At 44.7% G+C, this 19,489-nt stretch overlaps 1 protein-coding gene across 1 annotated transcript in view; it reads left to right on the top strand.

Moving 5' to 3' along the window:
- The window catches only part of MEI4 (meiotic double-stranded break formation protein 4), a 74,975-nt gene that overhangs the window by 21,581 nt on the left and 33,905 nt on the right, over positions 1 to 19,489 (top strand). Inside the window, exon 3 of the mRNA XM_038761302.1 lies at positions 11,914 to 12,045. Within this exon, the coding sequence (XP_038617230.1) occupies positions 11,914 to 12,045 (132 nt within the window). The remainder of the gene's footprint in view (positions 1 to 11,913; positions 12,046 to 19,489) is intronic.

The raw sequence follows: 19,489 nt of genomic DNA on the forward strand, positions 1-19,489 counted from the left end.
TATGTGTGTTGAGTGAGAGAGATGAGTTGCGCCTAATGCCAAGATTAGGGGCTGCCGAGGTGGGGAAGATAGTGGTGTGTATATATATATGCAATATATATATTGTATATATGTATATATGTTTGTACATATTTATTACTCTATTTTACCTGTACATATCTATTCTATTTATTTTATTTTGTTAGTATGTTTGGTTTTGTTCTCTGTCTCCCCCTTTTAGACTGTGAGCCCACTGTTGGGTAGGGACTGTCTCTGTATGTTGCCAACTTGTATTTCCCAAGCGCTTAGTACAGTGCTCTGCACACAGTAAGCGCTCAATAAATACAATTGATTGGTTGATTGATTGATTGGTGTGGTCTACAGTGATGAAAAAGCAAGGAGAGGACTGGATTTAGGGGGAAAGATGATGAGAACGTCAGCTTGAGCAGAACTGCAGAAAATGTCACTGAGGAAATCAGTTTCAAGGTCATTTGTGCGGCAGGGAACGGAAAGTATGGGGAAACAGATGATTGAAAAATTTAGTGGGCATTTTTCTCTGACCATCTGGTAAAATGGTAGGTGGGCCTTCGAAATAAGGCTTTTAGGTTACTGAGAGAAGCTTTAATTTAGAGATGATTTCATATATCATATATCCCAAACGGTTATCATTCGGTCAGTGGTATTTATTGAACGCTTACTGTGTATAGAACACTGTACTAAGCGCTTAAGAGGTTACCTAACAGGCACTGTATTTGAGCCACCATCCCGGGCTGCCTCATTTGACATAACCCCGTCAAAGGTCGCACTACGTCTTCCTGTCTGAAGCAGGTGTGATTTGAAAAGAGACGAACCCTCCTCCCCAGAGCATTTCGAATCTACAACCGCGTAGCTTCCGCCTCCACAGATTAATTAGCTTCCACCTCCACAGATTAATTGAATACCAGGAGGTTTCAAACCGAAGGCATCCTGCACCTTTTACTAAGGTCCCGAATGTCAATTAATGTTGACAAAACCAAGATTCTCTCAAGGCCTGATGAAAACACTTCTAACATTTGCCGTCTGGAAGACAAAGCGAATGTCTGCACAGCAATAGTGAACACACTGGTTTCTCCCTCATTCCTTCTCTTGTCTGCCCTGGCCTTGAAGGCGTCTACTAAACGTTTGTGAACCTGGGGCTGTCAGGTTTCCGGAATGAGATTCCCGGTGTCCCTTTCATTACCCGATGCAGATCTGAGGAAGATTGGAGCACCCATCTCTTCCCACAGGCGAGGCACCAAAGCTTGTAGGGTTGTTTGTGTGTGTGGGTGTGTACTCTCTCAAGCTCTTAGTACAGAGCTCTGCACATAGTATGTGCTCAATAAATGCAGTGACTTTTGTGTATGTATGTGTGGTATGGAATATACACTATTTGTAGATATATGTATAATATACATATATATCACACACATGTATATGTGGGTGTGGGTGTATATGTGCATATATGTATATCACACGTGCATATATTCACCAGATTTTGTGTGGTAAATAAATAGCAAGAAGTTGCCACACCAAAATTGGAACGGCCTGGTCTTTTTCCCTTTTTGAGCGATAATAGAAACTAGGGGAGAGGTCTTTATGCTCAACTCTAAATTTGGGGCTCGGGATCATTATCTTTAAATTCTCTGGCTTCCCCCCACCTGTAACGTATTTTAGCGTTCGTCTCCCGTGCTAGATGGTGAGTTCCTTGAGGGGAACTCAAGGATCGGAGTTCTGCAGGTGCTTAGTAAGTGTTCAGCACACAGTAAGCACTCAACAAATACCAGGGATTGATTGATTGGAGTAGGGGTACGAGAAAGCTGGCAGGAGGGATTGAGAATGATTCTCCAAAGCTGTGGGGAGCCACCTAAGTGCACAGCTACAAAAACACGCACATTTGTGGAAACCATTTCAGTCAATCAGTCAGCGGTATTGATAGAGCGCTTACTGGATACAGAGCACTGTGCTAAGTAAAGCTTTGGAAGTGTATAATGCAGCAGAGTTGGTAGACACATTCCCTTGCCCACAACAAGCTTCCAGTCTAGATGGGAAGACAGGCATTAATCTAAATAAATAAATTACAGATACATGCAGCCTGGCCTAGTGGAAAGAGAAAGGGCCTAGGAGTCAGAGTCATGGGTTCTAATGCCGGCTCTGACATATGTCTGCTGGGTGACCTCAGGCAAGTCACTTCACTTCTCGGTGCTTCAGTTACCTCATCTGTTAAATGGGGATCAAGATCAGGAGTCCCATGAGGGACATGAACTGTGCCCAACCTGATCACCTTGTGTCTACCCCAGCACTTAGAACAGTGCCTGGCACATAGTAAGTGGTTGCTCACAATTGCTCAATTTCCTTGCCCCCTCCTACCTCACCTCCCTTCTCCTTCTCCATCCCAGCCCACACATTCCGCTCCTCTGCCGCTAACCTCCTCAGTGTGCCTCGTTCTCTCCTGTCCCGCCGTCGACCCCCGGCCCACGTCCTACCTCTGGCCTGGAATGCCCTCCCTCCACACATCCACCAAGCTAGCTCTCTTCCCCCCTTCAAAGCCCTACTGAGAGCTCACCTCCTCCAGGATGCCTTCCCAGACAGAGTCCCCCTTTTCCTCCGCTCCTCCTCCCCTCCCCATCGCCCCGACTCCCTCCCTCTGCTCTACCCCCTCCCCGCCCCACAGCGCTTGTGTATATATGTACGTATTTATTATTCTATTTATTTTACTAATGATGTGTATATATCTATAATTCTATTTATTTTGATGCTATTGATACCTGTCTACGTGTTTTGTTTTGTTGTCTGTCTCCCCCTTTCTAGACTGTGAGACCTTTGTTGGATAGGGATTTTCTCTAACTGTTGCCAAATTGTACTTTCCAAGCACTTAGTACATTGCTCTGCATACAGTAAGCGCTCAAATAATACGATTGAAAGAATTGAATGAATGAATACCATTTAAAAAAAAAATGAAAAGAAAGAAGACATTTCCACAGAGAGCGTTTGAGATTCCACCCTTCCTGTAGATATGTGTTGGTTGGAAACTCCAGTCATCCGTTTCAGAATTCAGAACACCTCAAAAAGCAGCCAAGACTTTGGATGGAGGAAGGGAAGAGACAGGATTTGCCTCAACAGTTCTGACTTCCATCTCTGATTCTCCGAGGTGACGGGAATCGTGACAAGGAAGGAGGCAATAGGACAGTGATTTACTGTCCCGGAGTCAGGGGAGTCAGCTTGCTCGATGATCCCCACTCTCTATTCTTTCCCGTAAACTGAGAAAGACAGATGAGGCCCTAAACAGGATGAAACAAAGCGTGCCCGGTTGGAGAAGCAGCGTGACTTAGTGGAAAGAGCCCGGGCTTGGGAGTCAGAGGCTGTGGGTTCTCTGCCACTTGTCAGCTGTGTGACTTCGGACAAGTCACTTAACTTCTCTGTGCTTGTTACCTCCTCTGTATAATGGGGATGAAGCCTGTGAACCCCACGTGGGACAACCTGATTACCTAGTATCTACCCCAGTGCCTAGAACAGTGCCTGGCACATAGTAAGCACTTAATAAATGCCATTATTATTATTATTATTATTGTTATTATCCCGACTGGACTGTCTGTCGCCTGGAGCCGGAACGGAATCCTGCACCCTTTCCCAGAGTCAAGTTTAGGGGCTGGAAAAAACTCAAGGAAGAGGCAGGTTAAGAAGGAAAGTTACTGCAGTGGCAGGACGTTTTTCCTTTTTAGCCCCTTCCCCTTGCAATTTTCCCCTGCCCCATCCTAATGCCATGCTATGCGAGCTCGCCTGAAGCCACAAATTTCTCCACCCTCGTAGTATTTGTTAAGCGCTCACTATGATTGGTTTGTGTGTATCCACCCCCAGCGCTTAGTATTCATTAATTCATTCAGTCGTATTTATTGAGCACTTACTGTGTGCAGAGCACTGTACTAAACGCTTGGGAAGTACAAGTTGGCAACATAAAGAGACGGTCCCTACCCAACAGCAGGCTCACAGTCTAGAAGGGGGAGACACAACAAAACAAAACATATTAACAAAATAAAATAGAATAGTAAATAGGTACAAGTAAAATAAATAGAGTAATTAATCTATACAAACTTATATACAGGTGCTGTGGGGAGGGGAAGGAGGTAGGGTCGGGGGGAAGGAGGGGGCTCAGTCTGAGAAGGCCTCCTGGAGGAGGTGAGCTCTCAGTAGGGCTTTGAAGGGAGAAAGAGAGCTAGCTTGGCGGATGTGCGGAGGGAGGGCATTCCGGGCCAGGGGGAGGACGTGGGCCGGGGGTCGATGGTGCGACAGGCGAGAACGAGGCAAGGTGAGGAGATTAGCGGCAGAGGAGCAGAGGGTGCGGGCTGGGCTGGAGAAGGAGAGAAGGGAGGTGAGGTAGGAGGGGGCGAGATGATGGAGAGGCTTGAAGCCCAGGGTGAGGAGTTTTTGCCTGTTGTGTAGGTTGATTGGTAGCCACTGGAGATTTTTGAGGAGGGGAGTAACATGCCCAGAGCGTTTCTGCTCAAAGATGATCCGGGCAGCAGCATGAAGTATAGATTGAAGTGGGGAGAGACAGGACGATGGGAGATCAGAGAGGAGGCTGTTGCAGTAATCCAGTCGGGATAGGATGAGAAATTGAACCAGCAGGGTAGCGGTTTGGATGGAGAGGAAAGGGCGGATCTTGGCGATGTTGCAGAGGTGAGAGCCGCAGTTTTTGGTGACAGATTGGATGTGAGGGGTGAACGAGAGAGCAGAGTCGAGGATGACACCAAGGTTGCGGGCTTGTGACACGGGAAGGAAGGTAGTGCCGTCAAAAGTGATGGGAAAGTCAGCGAGAGGGCAGGGTTTGGGAGGGAAGATAAGGAGTTCAGTCTTGGACTGACTGGTACAGTCCCGGACTACTACAGTTCCCGGCACATAGAAAGCCCTTTTTTATGGTATTTGTTAAGCTCTTTTTTTTTATGGTACTTAAGTGCTTAGTGTGTATCAAACACTGTTCTAAGCACCCGGGTAAATACAAGCTAATCAGATTGGACACAATTCCTGTCCCACATGAGGCTCACTATCGTAATCCCCATTTTACAGATGAGGAAAATGAGGCACAGAGGAAGTTAAGTGACTTGCCCACTGTCACACAACGGCCAAGTGGCAGAGCCGGGATTAGAATCCATGTCCTCTGACCCATGGGCCCGGACTCTTTCTATTAGGTCACCCTGCTGCTCTTAGCATTTACCACTTTACCAGTGAAAGTATTTGCTGTTATGTTGATTAACTGTTCATTAGGAGCTATCGGGTGACTATTTTGGAGAAAAAAGTGGTTTAGGTTAGAGAAATTAGATGAGACGAAAACATCCCTTTGGAGAGAAGATGAAGTTTACTATTTCAGTTGGAAAGTACAAAAGTTAGATGAAGTATGACAGAGGCGTCAGAATAATCAATATTCTTATTTTTTCTCAGAATAAAAAGGGGGAATTTGATGAAGAGGAACAATGATGCCTAGAGTATGGATAGTCAAAATGTAACAGATTGGAACCGTCTGAGGTAAATCTGGTTAGACAAATGATAATCAGAATTTCCCAAGTGAATTGTGAATAAGGTGATAACAGACCAGTGAAACTCCTTCACAGGATGGATAATACTAACGGCCCAGTGAGGCATATTTGTCAAAAATGCTCCAAGAACAGATCTTTGAGAGTCCTGGGTATTGGTTCCTGAAAGAAAATGAAAATAATAAGAACAATAATACTATTTCTTAAGTGCTTACTATCAATCATATTGATTGAGAGCTTACTGTACACCGAACACAGTACTAAGCACTTGGGAGAGTACAAAATACCAGAGTTGGTAGACACGTTCTCTGCCATACTGAATTTGCAGTCTCTAAGGGGGAGATGGACAGTAATATAAATTTATAAATTATAGATCCATACAAAAGTGCCTGGGGCTGAGGGAGGAGGGAAAAAAGTGTAAAAATCCAATTGTAAGGGCGACGTAGCAGGGAATGGGAGAAGAGGAAATGAGGGCTTAGCAGGGAAGGCTTCTTGGAGGAGATGTGCTTTCATCTACCAAGAACTGTGCTAAGGACTAGAGTAGGTAAAAAAAATCAGATAGGCCCGGCCTCTGTCCCACATGGGGCTCACCATCTAAATGGGAGGGAAAACAGTTATTTCTGTCTCCATTTTACAGATGAGGAAGCAGAGATCCAGCGAGGTGAAGTGACTTACCCAAGTTCATACTACAAAGTTCAAAGCTATTGAAAATTTCCCTTCTTTTTGCTACTCCCTAATCCAATAGTCACTTCCAGTTTTCATTCAGTCATAATTATTGAGCACTTGCTGTGTGCAGTGCACTTTACTAAGTGCTTGGGAGAGTATAATATATCAATAGACAGACACATTCTCTGCCCACAGTGAGCTTACAGTCTGGAGGGGGAGATAGACACTAATATAAATAAATAACTAGATGAATAAATTAATTACAGATATATACAGATAATAATAACAATTATATTCTAATTTTATTTTACATATTCTTTATAATATATCCTGTATTCTAATTTATAATACCACTGAGTGTCTGACTGATTGGGAGAGTACAATTCCGTGCCCTCAACAAAGGCAGGAAAGGCCAAGAAGCAGCGTGGCCTCATGGAAAGAGCAGGGACCTGGGAGTTGGAAGGACCTGGGTGCTAATTCCGGCTCTGCCGCTTGTTTGCTGTGTGACCTTGGCCAAGTCACTTCAGTTCTCTATGCCTAAATTACCTCATTGGTAAAATGGGGATTAAGAGTGTGAGGCCCATCTGGGACAGGGACTTTGTCCAACTGATTAACTTGCATATACCCAGTGCTTAATAATAATAATAATAGCATTTATTAAGCGCTTACTATGTGCAAAGCACTGTTCTAAGCGCTGGGGAGGTTACAAGGTGATCAGATTGTCTCACAGGGGGCTCCCCATTTTACAGATGAGGTAACTGAGGCCCAGAGAAGTGAAGTGACTTGCCCAAAGCCCCACAGCTGACAGTTGGCGGAGCCGGGATTTGAACCCATGACCTCTGACTCCAAAGCCCATGCTGTTTCCACTGAGCCACGCTGCTTGGTGCGTAGTAAGCGCTTAACAAGTACTATTATTTTTATTTTTTAAGACAGGGAGTTGTACAAAAAGAATGACAGAAATAATAGTAAAATGAGACAGACACTCATATACTTTCCTCCAAAATGGACGCCGTATAAACCGACTATATTGTTCTGCCCATTGGAGCCACACACTGCATCTTAATTACCGTTTGGAACATCAGAGGAAATGCCTCATTTTTAATCCTGGAAGAATTCGCCTCTGTCCAGACACTTTCGTGGATCTGGTCCCCTGATTAAGATCTCTGGGTGGCAGCACATGAAGGAGGAGGCAGCTATTTAAAAATCAGAACGGTTCATCCTGAAATTGCCTGAGTGATTTGCTATTCAAGCAAGCTTAATTAAAACTAATTAGCACTGCCATTTTCTTTTAACAATTGATTAAATCTGGGTAAATAGAGATCAAAGGCATCCCATTACTATTTATGACTAAAATGTGTCCCTAACAAGAAAATGTAATTACCTAGAATATAGGTTTCTTTTATGGACGTAAACACTCTTTTAACATTAATTTTTATGGCTTATAGGAGTCGAGGGAATATGAGCTCAAAAATAGCTTCTTAAAGGAGAATCGGATGGATTTTTATCATGTTTTAATTGCTTTGAGGAGGGTGGATTTTGCAAAAAATTATTTGGGTAATCCCCAAGGCAGTTCTGGTTGGGTTTTAATTTTAATGGGCGTATCCGAGTTATTCAGCAGGGCTGTAGAACCATTGTTATTCTGCTTTTTGGTCATAGTGGATTCCTTATCAAAATCTGTAGCTCTTATTATGTTCATCTGTGACAACAGTATTTGGCTCAGAGAAGACTTCAAGGAGTAGAGAAGCAGCGTGGCTCAGTGGAAAGAGCCCGGGCTTTGGAGTCAGAGGTCATGGGTTCAAATGCCAGCTCTGCCAATTGTCAGCTGTGTGACTTCGGGCAGGTCACTTAACTTCTCTGTGTCTCAGTTACCTCATCTGTAAAATGGGGATTAAGATTGTGAGCCCCCCCCCCCCCCCCCCACCGCCGTGGGTCAACCTTATCACCTTGTAACCTCCCCAGTACTTTGCACATAGTAAGTGCTTAATAAATACCATAAAAAACTGTGCATGACACATAGTAAGCCCTTAACAAATACCATCGTTATTAGTTAGCACTTAGTAAGTACCACTGATTGATTGATTATTGGTCGATTGACTGATTTAAGGGCTCAGGCCTCTGGGAGGGAAAAGAAGATAGCCAGTGAAATAACCCACTTTCCTCTCCACCCAAACTGCTGTTGGGCTGATCTTCTCCTATCCCCCCTTGACTACTGCATCCGTCTCCTTGCTGACCTCCCAGCCCCCTGTCTCTTCCCACTCCAGTCCACACTTGGCTCTGCTGTCGAGATCATTTTTCTACAGAAACGTTCAGGTCGTGTTTCCCCACTCCTCAAGCAACTCCAGGGGTTGCCCATCCACCTCCGCATCAAACAGAAAATCCTCACCTTCAGCTTGAAAGCACTCCATCATCTGGCCTGGAACCCCCTTCCCCTTTATAACTCGATAGACAGTGACTCTCCCCACTTTCAAAGCCTTATTGAAGGCACATCTCCTCCAAGAAGCCTTCCCTGACTATTCCCTCTTTTCCCTATTCCCTCTCCCTTCTGAGTCCCCTATGTACTTGTAACTGAACTCTTTAAGCACGTGGTATTCACTCCAACCTCAGCCCCACCACATTTATGCACATTTCTGTAATGTATGGATCCGTAATTTATTTTAAAATCTACCCGCCCCAGACTGTAAACTCGTTGTGAGCAGGGAATGCATCCGTTAATCGTTTTGTTCTACTTTCCGAAGGAATCGGTTCATTCAGTCATATTTATTAGTCACTTACTGTGTGCATAACACTGTACTAAGCACCTGGTAGAGTACAATAAAGCAACAGACAAATTCCTGCCCACAAGGAGCTCACAGTCTAGAGGCTGCTCTGAACACTGTTAGTGCTCAATAAATACCAGTAATTGATTGACTCCTCTGAAATCTGTCCAACTCCCCACACGATTTTTTGACCCTCTTATTTTGGGGGAAAAAAAGAGGTTATTTTCTGTTTCCAACCAGCTGAACCTGTTAGAAGCAGAGGGCTCCCCTGGAATTCTAATTAATTGGTTCATCAGGACTGCTTCTCCCCATAGTCTGTTTTCTAAACGCTTAGCTGCAACATCTGGTGACAGAAGTATTTTCCTCCTGAGCGGATTTAGAATTTCTCTACAAATTATCCTCTGGTTTCCTTTAAACATTACTTTTCTACCCAAGAAATATCCAATCGTCCTCTTTTTCTTTATAACCAATTTGTAAATTAGCCTTGGCTGTTCATTTTCTCATCCTCTGTACTCGTCCAGATCTTTATAAATGGGCGAAATCAAGTTGAATATGTCGACAGTTAGTAAAAATTAATGGATGATTTTCGTTGACCTGAAAATGATGGTTGATTTTTGTCCCCTCAATCATCCCCATATTCACTTCACTGATGGTGTTGACTCTCTCCGCAACAAGAATCAATTAGACCCGATCACTCTGGGAGACTATCCAAACTGGAGAAAACAAAATGGCTGGGATGACAGGATTATCCTTAATTGACTCTCTGTCCCTGCAGGATTGCTGCTTGTGCTCATGAGGTAATGTTTGCTGAATAGTGTCAAGTTAAAAAAAAAGAAGAAGAAGAAAAGGAAATTCCCTTGGAGTTGAGTTCCAGTGAGAGTGAAAGTGCTGTAGCTGTCTAGCCACACTGTGAAATATAATAATAATGATAACTGAGGTGATTATTGAGCACTTACTATGTGAAGGCACTGTATTAAGTGCTGGGGTAGATACAAGGTAATTGGGTTGGACACAATCTCTGTCCCACATGGGGCTCACGGTCCTCATCCCCATTTTACCGATGAGGGAACTGAGGCACCGAGAAGTGAAGTGACTTGCCCAAGGTCACACAGCACACCTGTCTCTGGCTTGGGAGACAGAGGACCTGGGTTATAATCCCGCTCCGCCAAGTCACATTGTTCCCTTTTATCTCAGCACTTTTGCACTTATTCCCCTCCTCCCACCCCCCTTCTAGACTGTAAGCTCGTTGTGGGCAGGGAATGTGTCTGTTTATTGTTGTATTATACTCTCCCAAGCTGTTACACAGTGCTGTGCATACAGTAAGTGCTCAATAAATACGATTGAGTGAATAATAATAGTAATGAATAATTATGGTGTTTGTTAAGTGCTTACTATATGCCAAGCACTGTTCTCACTGCATATCGATTTACTGAGTCTACTATTTGAGCACCTCTTCTTGTCCGCTAAATCTGTTGTTCTCTCCCAAGCTCTTAGTACAGTGCTGTGCACATAGAAAGTGCTCAGTCAGTACCATCGATTGAATGATTTGTAATTTTATTTTATTTCTGCCTCCTCTGGTAGAGTACACGCACCTTGTCTATAAGAATTGTTTCTTCTACCTCTGCTGTAATCCCCCAATCTCTCAGGACAGTTCTTGGCCCTGTCAAACAGAAACTCCTCACCATCCACCTGAATGCCCTCAATCACCTGGCCCCCTTTGATCTCACTTGACCGATGTCCCCTCTACAGCCCACCCCTCTCCTCTCTGCTCCTCTACTGCCAACCTACTCGCTGTTCCTCGACCTCATCTGTCTCGCCACCGACTTCTCGCCCACTTCACCCGCTTCTCAGATCCAACAGACAGTGACTCTCCCCCTCTTCAAAGCCTTATCGAAGGCCCATCTCCTCCAAGAGGCCTTCCCTGACCAAGCCCTCATTTCCTCTCTTTCCACTCCCTTCTGCATCGCCCTTGCGCTTGGATTTGCTCCCTTTAGTCACCCCTCCCTCAGCCCCACAGCACTTACAAACATATCCATAATCTACTTATTATTGTCTGTCTTCTCCTCTAAACTGTAAACTCGTGGGCAGAGAACAAGTCCGTTTTGTGGTACTCTCCCTTCTGCGTCACCTAGACTTGCTCCCTTTATTCATCGCCCCCTCCCAGCCCCACAGCACTTTTGTACATATATGTCATTTTATTGATTTATATTTATGTCCTTCCCTGCCTCCGTGCTTGTAAGCTCATTGTGGGCAGGGAATGTGCTTGTTAATTGTTACATTGCACTCTCCCAAGCACTTAGTTACACCTGCACACCTTAAGTGCTCAATAAATGCAATTGATTGATTAATCGACTGGCCCTCACTAGGTGTTCAATAAGCAGCGTGGCTTAGTGGATAGAGCACGGGCCCAGGAGTCAGAAGGACCTGGGTTCTAATCCCGGCTCCACCACATGTCTGCTGGGTAACCTGGGGCAAGTTGCTTCACTTCTCTGGGCCTCCGTTATCTCATCTGTAAAATGGGGATTAAGAGTGTGAACCCCATGTGGGAAAGAGGCTTTGTCCAACCTGATTAACTTGTATCTACCCCAGCATTTAGAACGTTGCTTGGCAACATAGTAAGCGCTTAAACCCAATGGAAAGAGCACAGGCTTTGGAGTCAGAGGTCATGGGTTCAAATCCCGGCTCCGCCAATTGTCAGCTGTGTGACTTTGGGCAAGTCACTTAACTTCTCTGGGCCTCAGTTACCTCATCTGTAGAATGGGGATGAAGACTGTGAGTCCCCCATGGGACAACCTGATCTCCTTGTAACATCCCCAGCGCTTAGAACAGTGCTTTGCACATAGTAAGCGCTTAATAAATGTCATCATTATTACTGTTATCATTATTTAAAAGTTCCATAAGTATTATTATTAAATACCATTCGTTGATGGATTGGTTGGGCTAATTGTAATGTGTTGCTCTTTCTTCAGTTCCAGAGGCAACATTTCATCTACCAGAGCGTCGACTTGCTTGGCAGGTGCAGTAAGCTAAGGAAATCCGTCATTTCTCTCCTTTTCTCCGAAGTGAACAGCTTTATCGAGGAGCTGAAATCCATCCACCAGGTATTTTTACCCTGAAAGTTGAGTTGTGCCGTACTCCTGAAATGTTTCACATTTGATATTCAAAGTCACAATTCGGCTGGAGATGCGTTTTGGTTTTTACCCTCATCTGTTGACCTTCGTTCTTGAAAACATTTGACTGTAAATCAGCAGAAGCCTGGTGAAGTAGCCTACCTCAAAACAAAAGCAAATGGGGCAGCTTCAGGTTTAAATATAATTAGCTGACTTGAGATTTTTTAGACCGTGAGCCCTTTTAGACTGTGAGCCCACTGTTGGGTAGGGACTGTCTCTATAAGTTGCCAACTTGTACTTCCCAAGCGCTTAGTACAGTGCTCTGCACACAGTAAGCGCTCAATAAATACGATTGATTGATTGATTGATGATTTTGAGCCCGGTATAATTAAAATGCTGAAAAGTGATTCAGCGCTGTAAGAATATGGAAACGTTAGGGTGGTTGTTGTATTGTAATAATAATAATAATAATGGTATTTGTTAAGTGCTTAGTTCGTGGCAAGTACTGTTCTAAGCACTTCGTAGATACAAAATAATCAGGTTGGACACAGTCCCTGTCCCACTTAGGGTTCACAGTTTCAATCCGCATTTTACAGATGCGGGAACTGAGGCCCAGAGAAGTGAAGTGACTTGCCCAAGTGGCCAAGACAAGTGGCGGAACCAAGATTAGAACTCATAACCTTCTGACTCTCAGGCCCATGCTCTATCCATTAAGCCATGCTGCTTCTCAAATCCTTGTACCCTCCTGAGCGCTTAGCACCGTGCTGCTCACACAGTAAGCGCTCAGTAGATATGACTGAATGAATGATAAGTGGACATGTCATTCCAAGGGAAGCAGTAGGGCCTAGTGGGGAGAGTCTGGACCCAGGAGTCAGAGAACCCGAGTTCTAATTCTGGCTCCATCAATTCTGGCCTACTGTGTGACCTTGGGGAAGTCATTTCATTTCCTCTGTGCCTCGCGTACTCCTCCCTGAAGTGGGGATTTGATATCTGTTCTCTCTCCCATTCATTCAGTGATTATTTATTGAGCGCTTACTGTGTGCAGAGCATGAGTCGGTGATCTCCAAGTGGAGTAAGGACTGTGTCTAACTGTAAGCTCGTCCGCTAGATCGCGAGCTCACTGTGGGCAGGGAGTGTCCGTGATATTGTTCTATTGTTAATAATAATGGCATTTGTTAAGCGCTTACTATGTGCAAAGCACTGTTCTAAGCTCTGATAATAGTGGCTTTTGTTAAGCACTTACTATGTGCAAAGCTGAGTGTTGTGGGTAAAGACAAGGTGATCAGTTTGTCCCCCGTGGGGCTCACAGTCTTAATCCCCATTTTCCAGATGAGGTAACTGAGGCACAGAGAAGTGAAGTGACTTGCCCAAGGTCACACAGCTGACAAGTGGCGGAGCCAGGATTAGAACCCATGACCTCTGGCTCCCAAGCCCAGGCTCTTTCTGCTGAGACACACTGCTTCTCTTTTCTTATTGTTCTCTCCCAAGCGCTTAGTACAGTGCTCTGCACACAGTAAGCGCTCAATAACTATGCTCGACTGACATGTTCCCAACCCCTGACAAGCTTCCAGTATAGAGAGAGACAAGTCCTTGAGTGATCCTGGTCCTCTGATTCCCAGGCCCAGTTCTCCCCGAGTTTCCTAGGACCTGTCCACAGTAGCTTTTTCATTCATTCAGTCATACTTATTGAGCATTTACTGCATGTAGGGCGCTCTACCAAGCGCTTGGGAGAGTACAATACAACAATAAACACATTCCGTGCCCAACGTGAACGTACAGTCTAGACGGGGAATCAGACTTTAATAGAAATCAATAAACGGCTTCCCACAGCCCATCCAAGGTGGACGCCCTTCCCGGAACCTTTTCTAGGTGGAAAATCCGACTTTCCACCCAGATACCCCCAGTCCCTGACCCGATTTCTGAGCTGGCATTGGTTCAGCTCCGGCGATGTCTCAAGTCAGAATTTTTCCACCTTTGCCCATTCCATTCCCTCTTTACAGCAGGCGGTCAGCTGGGCGTCTGTCGACATGCAGATGACCTCCCTTCTTCCGTATTGCCAGCTAAAGCGGGTTGGTCCTGGGAGCAGTTTCAAGAGGAAGGTTGGGATCGAACAGTTCCCATATTCCAGAGACATCAGCACACGGAGAAGCGGAACATTAGCCCTCAGAGGGTCGGCTAGACGACTCCTCCCTTAGCCGGGCAGGGGAAATTCCTCTGTCCCGGTTATCGGGTCTGAGCCGGGCCCCAGTAGAATTGGCCTTTTGTCACTCTGTGCCCCGCTGTTCTAAACAAGGGACAAGCAGGGGGAATGAGGAGAAAGGGTGAAATCCTAGCACGATCTATTTGTACTGTCCACCCAGACCTCAACAGTTTCTCGTCTTCGTATGTATTTTCTCACCTTTCTCTTCTTTTTCCTTTCCCCACCCCTCATTACCTTCCAAAGCGTCCACAGACCGATTTTGTCCTCGGATGAACAAAGCCCATCCGCTAGTCTGTGAACACCTCCTTGGTAATACTCCAAGTTTCCCCAGCAGATGTGAGAGTTCCACATAACAACAGGATTAAAAAAAGAGAGAGAGATAAAGGCACAGCAGTGTCTGCTGCTGCTGCTGCTGCTGCTGCTGCAAAAAACACGCAGAGCTACTACCCTGCATCCCAGAGTTATCCCACATCAATCCACCAAACAATTGTATTTTCCAAGCACATGTTTGAGGACAGATGCTGGATTAAGCCCCCCCAGAAGAGGACGGAGAGGTAGAAATCAATATCCCTGCCTTTGTGGATCTTGCAGTCTCTGGGGGAATAGGGGATAATGAGCAAAATCATTTAAATAATAGGCGTGCTTTAAATGTTTTATATCATTTGACACATCCAAAAGTGCTACCAGAAGCATCGACTGTACAGTCAGGCAGTCGGTCGATGATACTTATTGAGTGCTTACTCTGTGCGGAGCATTGTATTGAACGCTTGGGAGAGGACAGTAGAACAATATAATAGACATATTCCCTGTCCACACTGAACGTACAGTCGAGAGGAGGAGATAGCCAGCAAGATAAATAAATGAATTACAGCTATGGTCAAAATGTCGTGGGGCTGGTAGGGGTGGGATGAATAAAAGGAGCAAGTCAGGGCGACGCCGAAGGGAATGGGAGAAGAGGAAAGGAGGGCTTCATCAGGGAAAGCCTGATCACCAGTCAGTATTCGCCGATTCACTTTCTGACCCACAGGGACGGTTCAGGTTCCGACCTCATTATTTTATTTTATTTTTCTTAATGGTATTTGTGAAGCACTCACTAAGTGCCAGGCACTGCCCTAAGCACTTTGACCTAACCCGGTGCTTAGTATGGTGTTCAACACGAGTGAATGCTTAAGAAGTACAATAATAACGTTATTATAATCAGCTAATGAAAATAATAATAATAATTGTGGTATTTGTCAAACGCTTACTATGTGCCAGCCACTGTACTAAGGGCTGGGGTGGGTACAGGCAAATCGGATTGGACACAGTCCCTGTCCCACGTTGGGCTCACAGTCTCAAACCCCTTTTTCCAGGTGAGGTAACTGAGGCCCAGGGAAGTGAAGTGACTTGCCCAAAGACATAGAACCCATGACCGTCTAACTCCCAGGCTCGTGCTCTATCCACTAGGCCATGCTGCTTTCAGCTCCTTCATTCCACCGAGACTGCTATTGCTAAAGTCACCGATGACTTTAATAATAATAGTGATGGTATTTGTTAAGCGCTTACTATGTGCCGAGCACTGTTCTAAGTGCTGGGGTAGATACAAGGTGATCAGGTTGTCCCACGTGGGGCTCACAGCCTTAATCCCCATTTTACAGATGAGGTAACTGAGGCCCAGAGAAGTGAAGTGACTTGCCCAAAGTCATACAGCTGATAAGTGGCAGAGTGGGGATTAGAACCCATGACCTCTGACTCCCAAGCCTGGGCTCTTTCCACTAAGCCATGCTGCTTCTCTGTAGAACTCATTGAGAAGCAGCGTGGCCTAATGGGTAGAGCATGGGCCTGAATGTCAAAAGGACCTGGGTTCTAATCCCGGCTGTGCTGCTCGTCTGCTGTGTGACCTGGGGCAAGTAATTGTGCCTCAGTTTCCTCATCTATAAAATGGGGATGAAGATGGTGAGACCTATGTGGGACAGTGCCTGTAGCCAATCTGAGAAGCTTGTATCTACCCCAGCATTTAATACATTGCCTGGCACATACTGAATGCATAACAAATACCAATGAAAACAAAAAATAAAACCCTTACTCGGGAAGAGTAATCCATCGATCAGTTGTATTTATCGAATGCTTACTGTGTGCAGAGCACTTTACCAAACACTTGGAAGCATTCAGTGTAATAGAGTTGGAAGATACATTCCCTATCCACTAAGGAATTTACAGTCTACAGCCTCAATCGAACATGAAGACCCTTGGCAAGACTGACAACCGTCTATATGACTAACAATGCTGTATAGAAGCAGTCCTTGTAAAATACAAGTAGATACTTTTTTGTGTCTATCAAGTCTGTTGCACTGTACTTTCTCGAGTGCTTAGAGCAGTCTTTGCACTTAGTAAGCTCTCAATAAATACCATTGATTGATTAGTTGATTGATAATAAACTGAGGTTACCCTGATTGTTCATTATGGCAATATAATTTTGACAGGCAGGGTATTCTTGAATTTTTTTTTTAAGCAGGGCAGTGGTTTGAATAAAAACTTGCAAAATGATGTCTTGCACAATATCTGTGCTTTATGTGATGCAGATTTGCCTTTTAGAAGGTTTTTGCATTTCAATGAGGTTGGAAGTCAAAGATGTCTAAAATGCAAGATAGGTCTGTAATTGTTTTGTGAGAAAATTTGCTGCTCAATTCCCAGTGTGGCCTGAGGTTTCCAAAGACCTTGTTTTTGAACTTTGTTGGTGGGAATGGAATATCAATAATGAAAGCAGATGTCTGACTTCCTACTCAGTAACTCTTAAATTGTTTCTAAATGGATGTATTTAAACCTCTAGCAGTTTTAAGTTGGAGGTTTTTTTGGTTTACAAGTTATAATATTGAATTTATAATCCAGAACAATGGCCCATCCATTCTTTAGAATGCTTATCTCTCCCTGAAAAAAAATTATTTTTCAGCCAAATTTTTCAGAGGGCCCATGAAAGTAGTCAGTGAAGGTTTTCTTTAATTATTCCTTCATATCGAAAATGATATAAGTGCTAGTTCTCAGTGTCTCCCACATAGGTCGTCAGCCTTTAAGTGGATTTTAAAAATGCTTTTAATAGTATTCCCTAGTCACTCCCTCGGCTACCTAGTAATAGTAATGATAGTATTTAAGTGCTTACTATGTGCTCAGCGCCTGGGTAGATGAGATGCGATCAAATCAGACGCAGTCCCTGCCCCTAATGGGGCTCACAAGCTAAGGGGAAGGGAGAACAGATAGTTATTTCCCGTTTTATTGATGAGGAAACTGAGCCTAAGACAAGTTAAGTGACTTGCCCAAGTGCGCTTGAGAAGCAGCGTGGCTTATAATGGATAGAGCACGGGCCTGGGAGTTAGAAGAACCTGGATTCTAGTCCCCTGCTCTGCCCCATGTCTGCTGTGTGACCTTGGGCAAGGCACATAACTTCTCTGGGCTTCACTTAACTCCTCTGTAAAATTGGGATTAAGAGCGTGAGCCCCATGTGGGACAGGGACTGTGTCCAACCTGATTAACTCATATCTATCCTGACACTTAGAACAGTGCTTAGCACATAGTAAGCATTTAACAACTACCATAATGATCATTATTATTACTTGGGAAATAACCATGGTGTTTGTCTGCCTTATATAAACAGTAGTAATAAGAATAATTATGGTATTTGTTAAGTGTTTACTATGTGCCAAGCACCGCTCTAGGCACTGGGGTAGATACAAGGTAATCGGGTTGGACACAGTCCCTGTCCCACATGGGGCTTACACTCTTACTCCTCATTTTACAGATGAGGTCATGGAGGCCCAGAGACGTGAAGTGACTTGCCCAAGGTCACACAGCAGACAAGCGGCGGAGCCAGAATTAAAAGCCATGCCTTCTGACTCCCAGATCTGTGCTTTTTTCTGAATCAATCAATCAATCGTATTTATTGAGCGCTTACTGTGTGCAGAGCACTGTACTAAGTGCTTGGGAAGTACAAGTTGGCAACATATAGAGACAGTCCCTACCCAACAGTGGGCTCACAGTCTAGAAGGGGGAGACAGAGAACAGAACCAAACATATTAACAAAATAAAATAAATAGAATAGATATGTACAAGTAAAATAAATAGAGTAATAAATATGTACAAACATATATACATATATATAGGTGCTGTGGGGAAGGGAAGGAGGTAAGATGGAGGGGGGGGACGAGGGGGAGAGGAAGGAGGGGGCTCAGTCTGGGAAGGCCTCCTGGAGGAGGTGAGCTCTGGAAGTGGAGAAAAATCAGTCTCTACCCCCTCAAATGGCTTAGATGCTCCCCGCAAGTTAGTGCTTTAATAAAAGTGTAGCGTACAGACATGAAGACCTAAGTGGGTCCATTATTTAGTCTATATTGAGGCAATTTTTCAAAAGTAAGCCAATAATGTGATTTTTAGTTGGAAAATACTGTTCCGTACCCGGTAGTATCAAGTTATGAACTATCCCGTTAGCATCAAATTATTCAGCACATGTAGATCTATTTAAATCCCGAGGCAGGTGGGTGGGATGCAGATGGACCTCATGGCCTCAGGGCTAGGTTCAGACCCCCGCCCCCAGCCTTCCCCCCAACAAGAGACCATCACAACCTCTGTTGAGCATTTTTCCTCCAGTTCTTTGGTTCTTTCTTCCCCACCCCAAATTATCCCGTCCAAGCATTTCAGCATTTCAGTCCAAGGTTTTCTCATTCCATTCCCCATTCCTGTCATGAGGAGCCATCTTGCTCCTTCTCCCATTCCCCATGAGCAGCGGGAGCTGGGAATCAGAGGGTCTGGGTTCCAATTCCGGCTCTGCCACGTGACCTGGGGCAAGATAACAGGGGAGTACGGTGATTGAGTGCTTTAAAGCCAACGCTAATAGCAGTATCGTCAATGCTTGCTGGAATTTCTACAACATGGCACTGATTTATGCAGACAGCAGGTGACAGGCATCTTCCCGATTATCACAGTGACTCCTACTTTGCCATCGGAACAGAGAGTTGTGTTTTCCAGGGAAGACAGGACGGCACCAGTGCTCTGTGGGATTCGTGCTTTGGGACTCACATGTCCAACTGCACTTTACAGGTTGCGACAGAGTGGTAGACCCAAGATAAAAGTTCTCACTCGTTTTCGTGGTGGCGATCCCACATAATAGAGAGAATTTCTCTGTGGGGCAGTTGATGGGCAGGGAGGAGTGTGTGTGTGTGTGTGTTTGTGTGTGTCTATAACAATAATAATAATAATGAAGGTATTTGT

This window comes from Tachyglossus aculeatus, chromosome 19, assembly GCF_015852505.1.
Source record: "Tachyglossus aculeatus isolate mTacAcu1 chromosome 19, mTacAcu1.pri, whole genome shotgun sequence".
Lineage (NCBI taxonomy): Eukaryota > Metazoa > Chordata > Mammalia > Monotremata > Tachyglossidae > Tachyglossus > Tachyglossus aculeatus.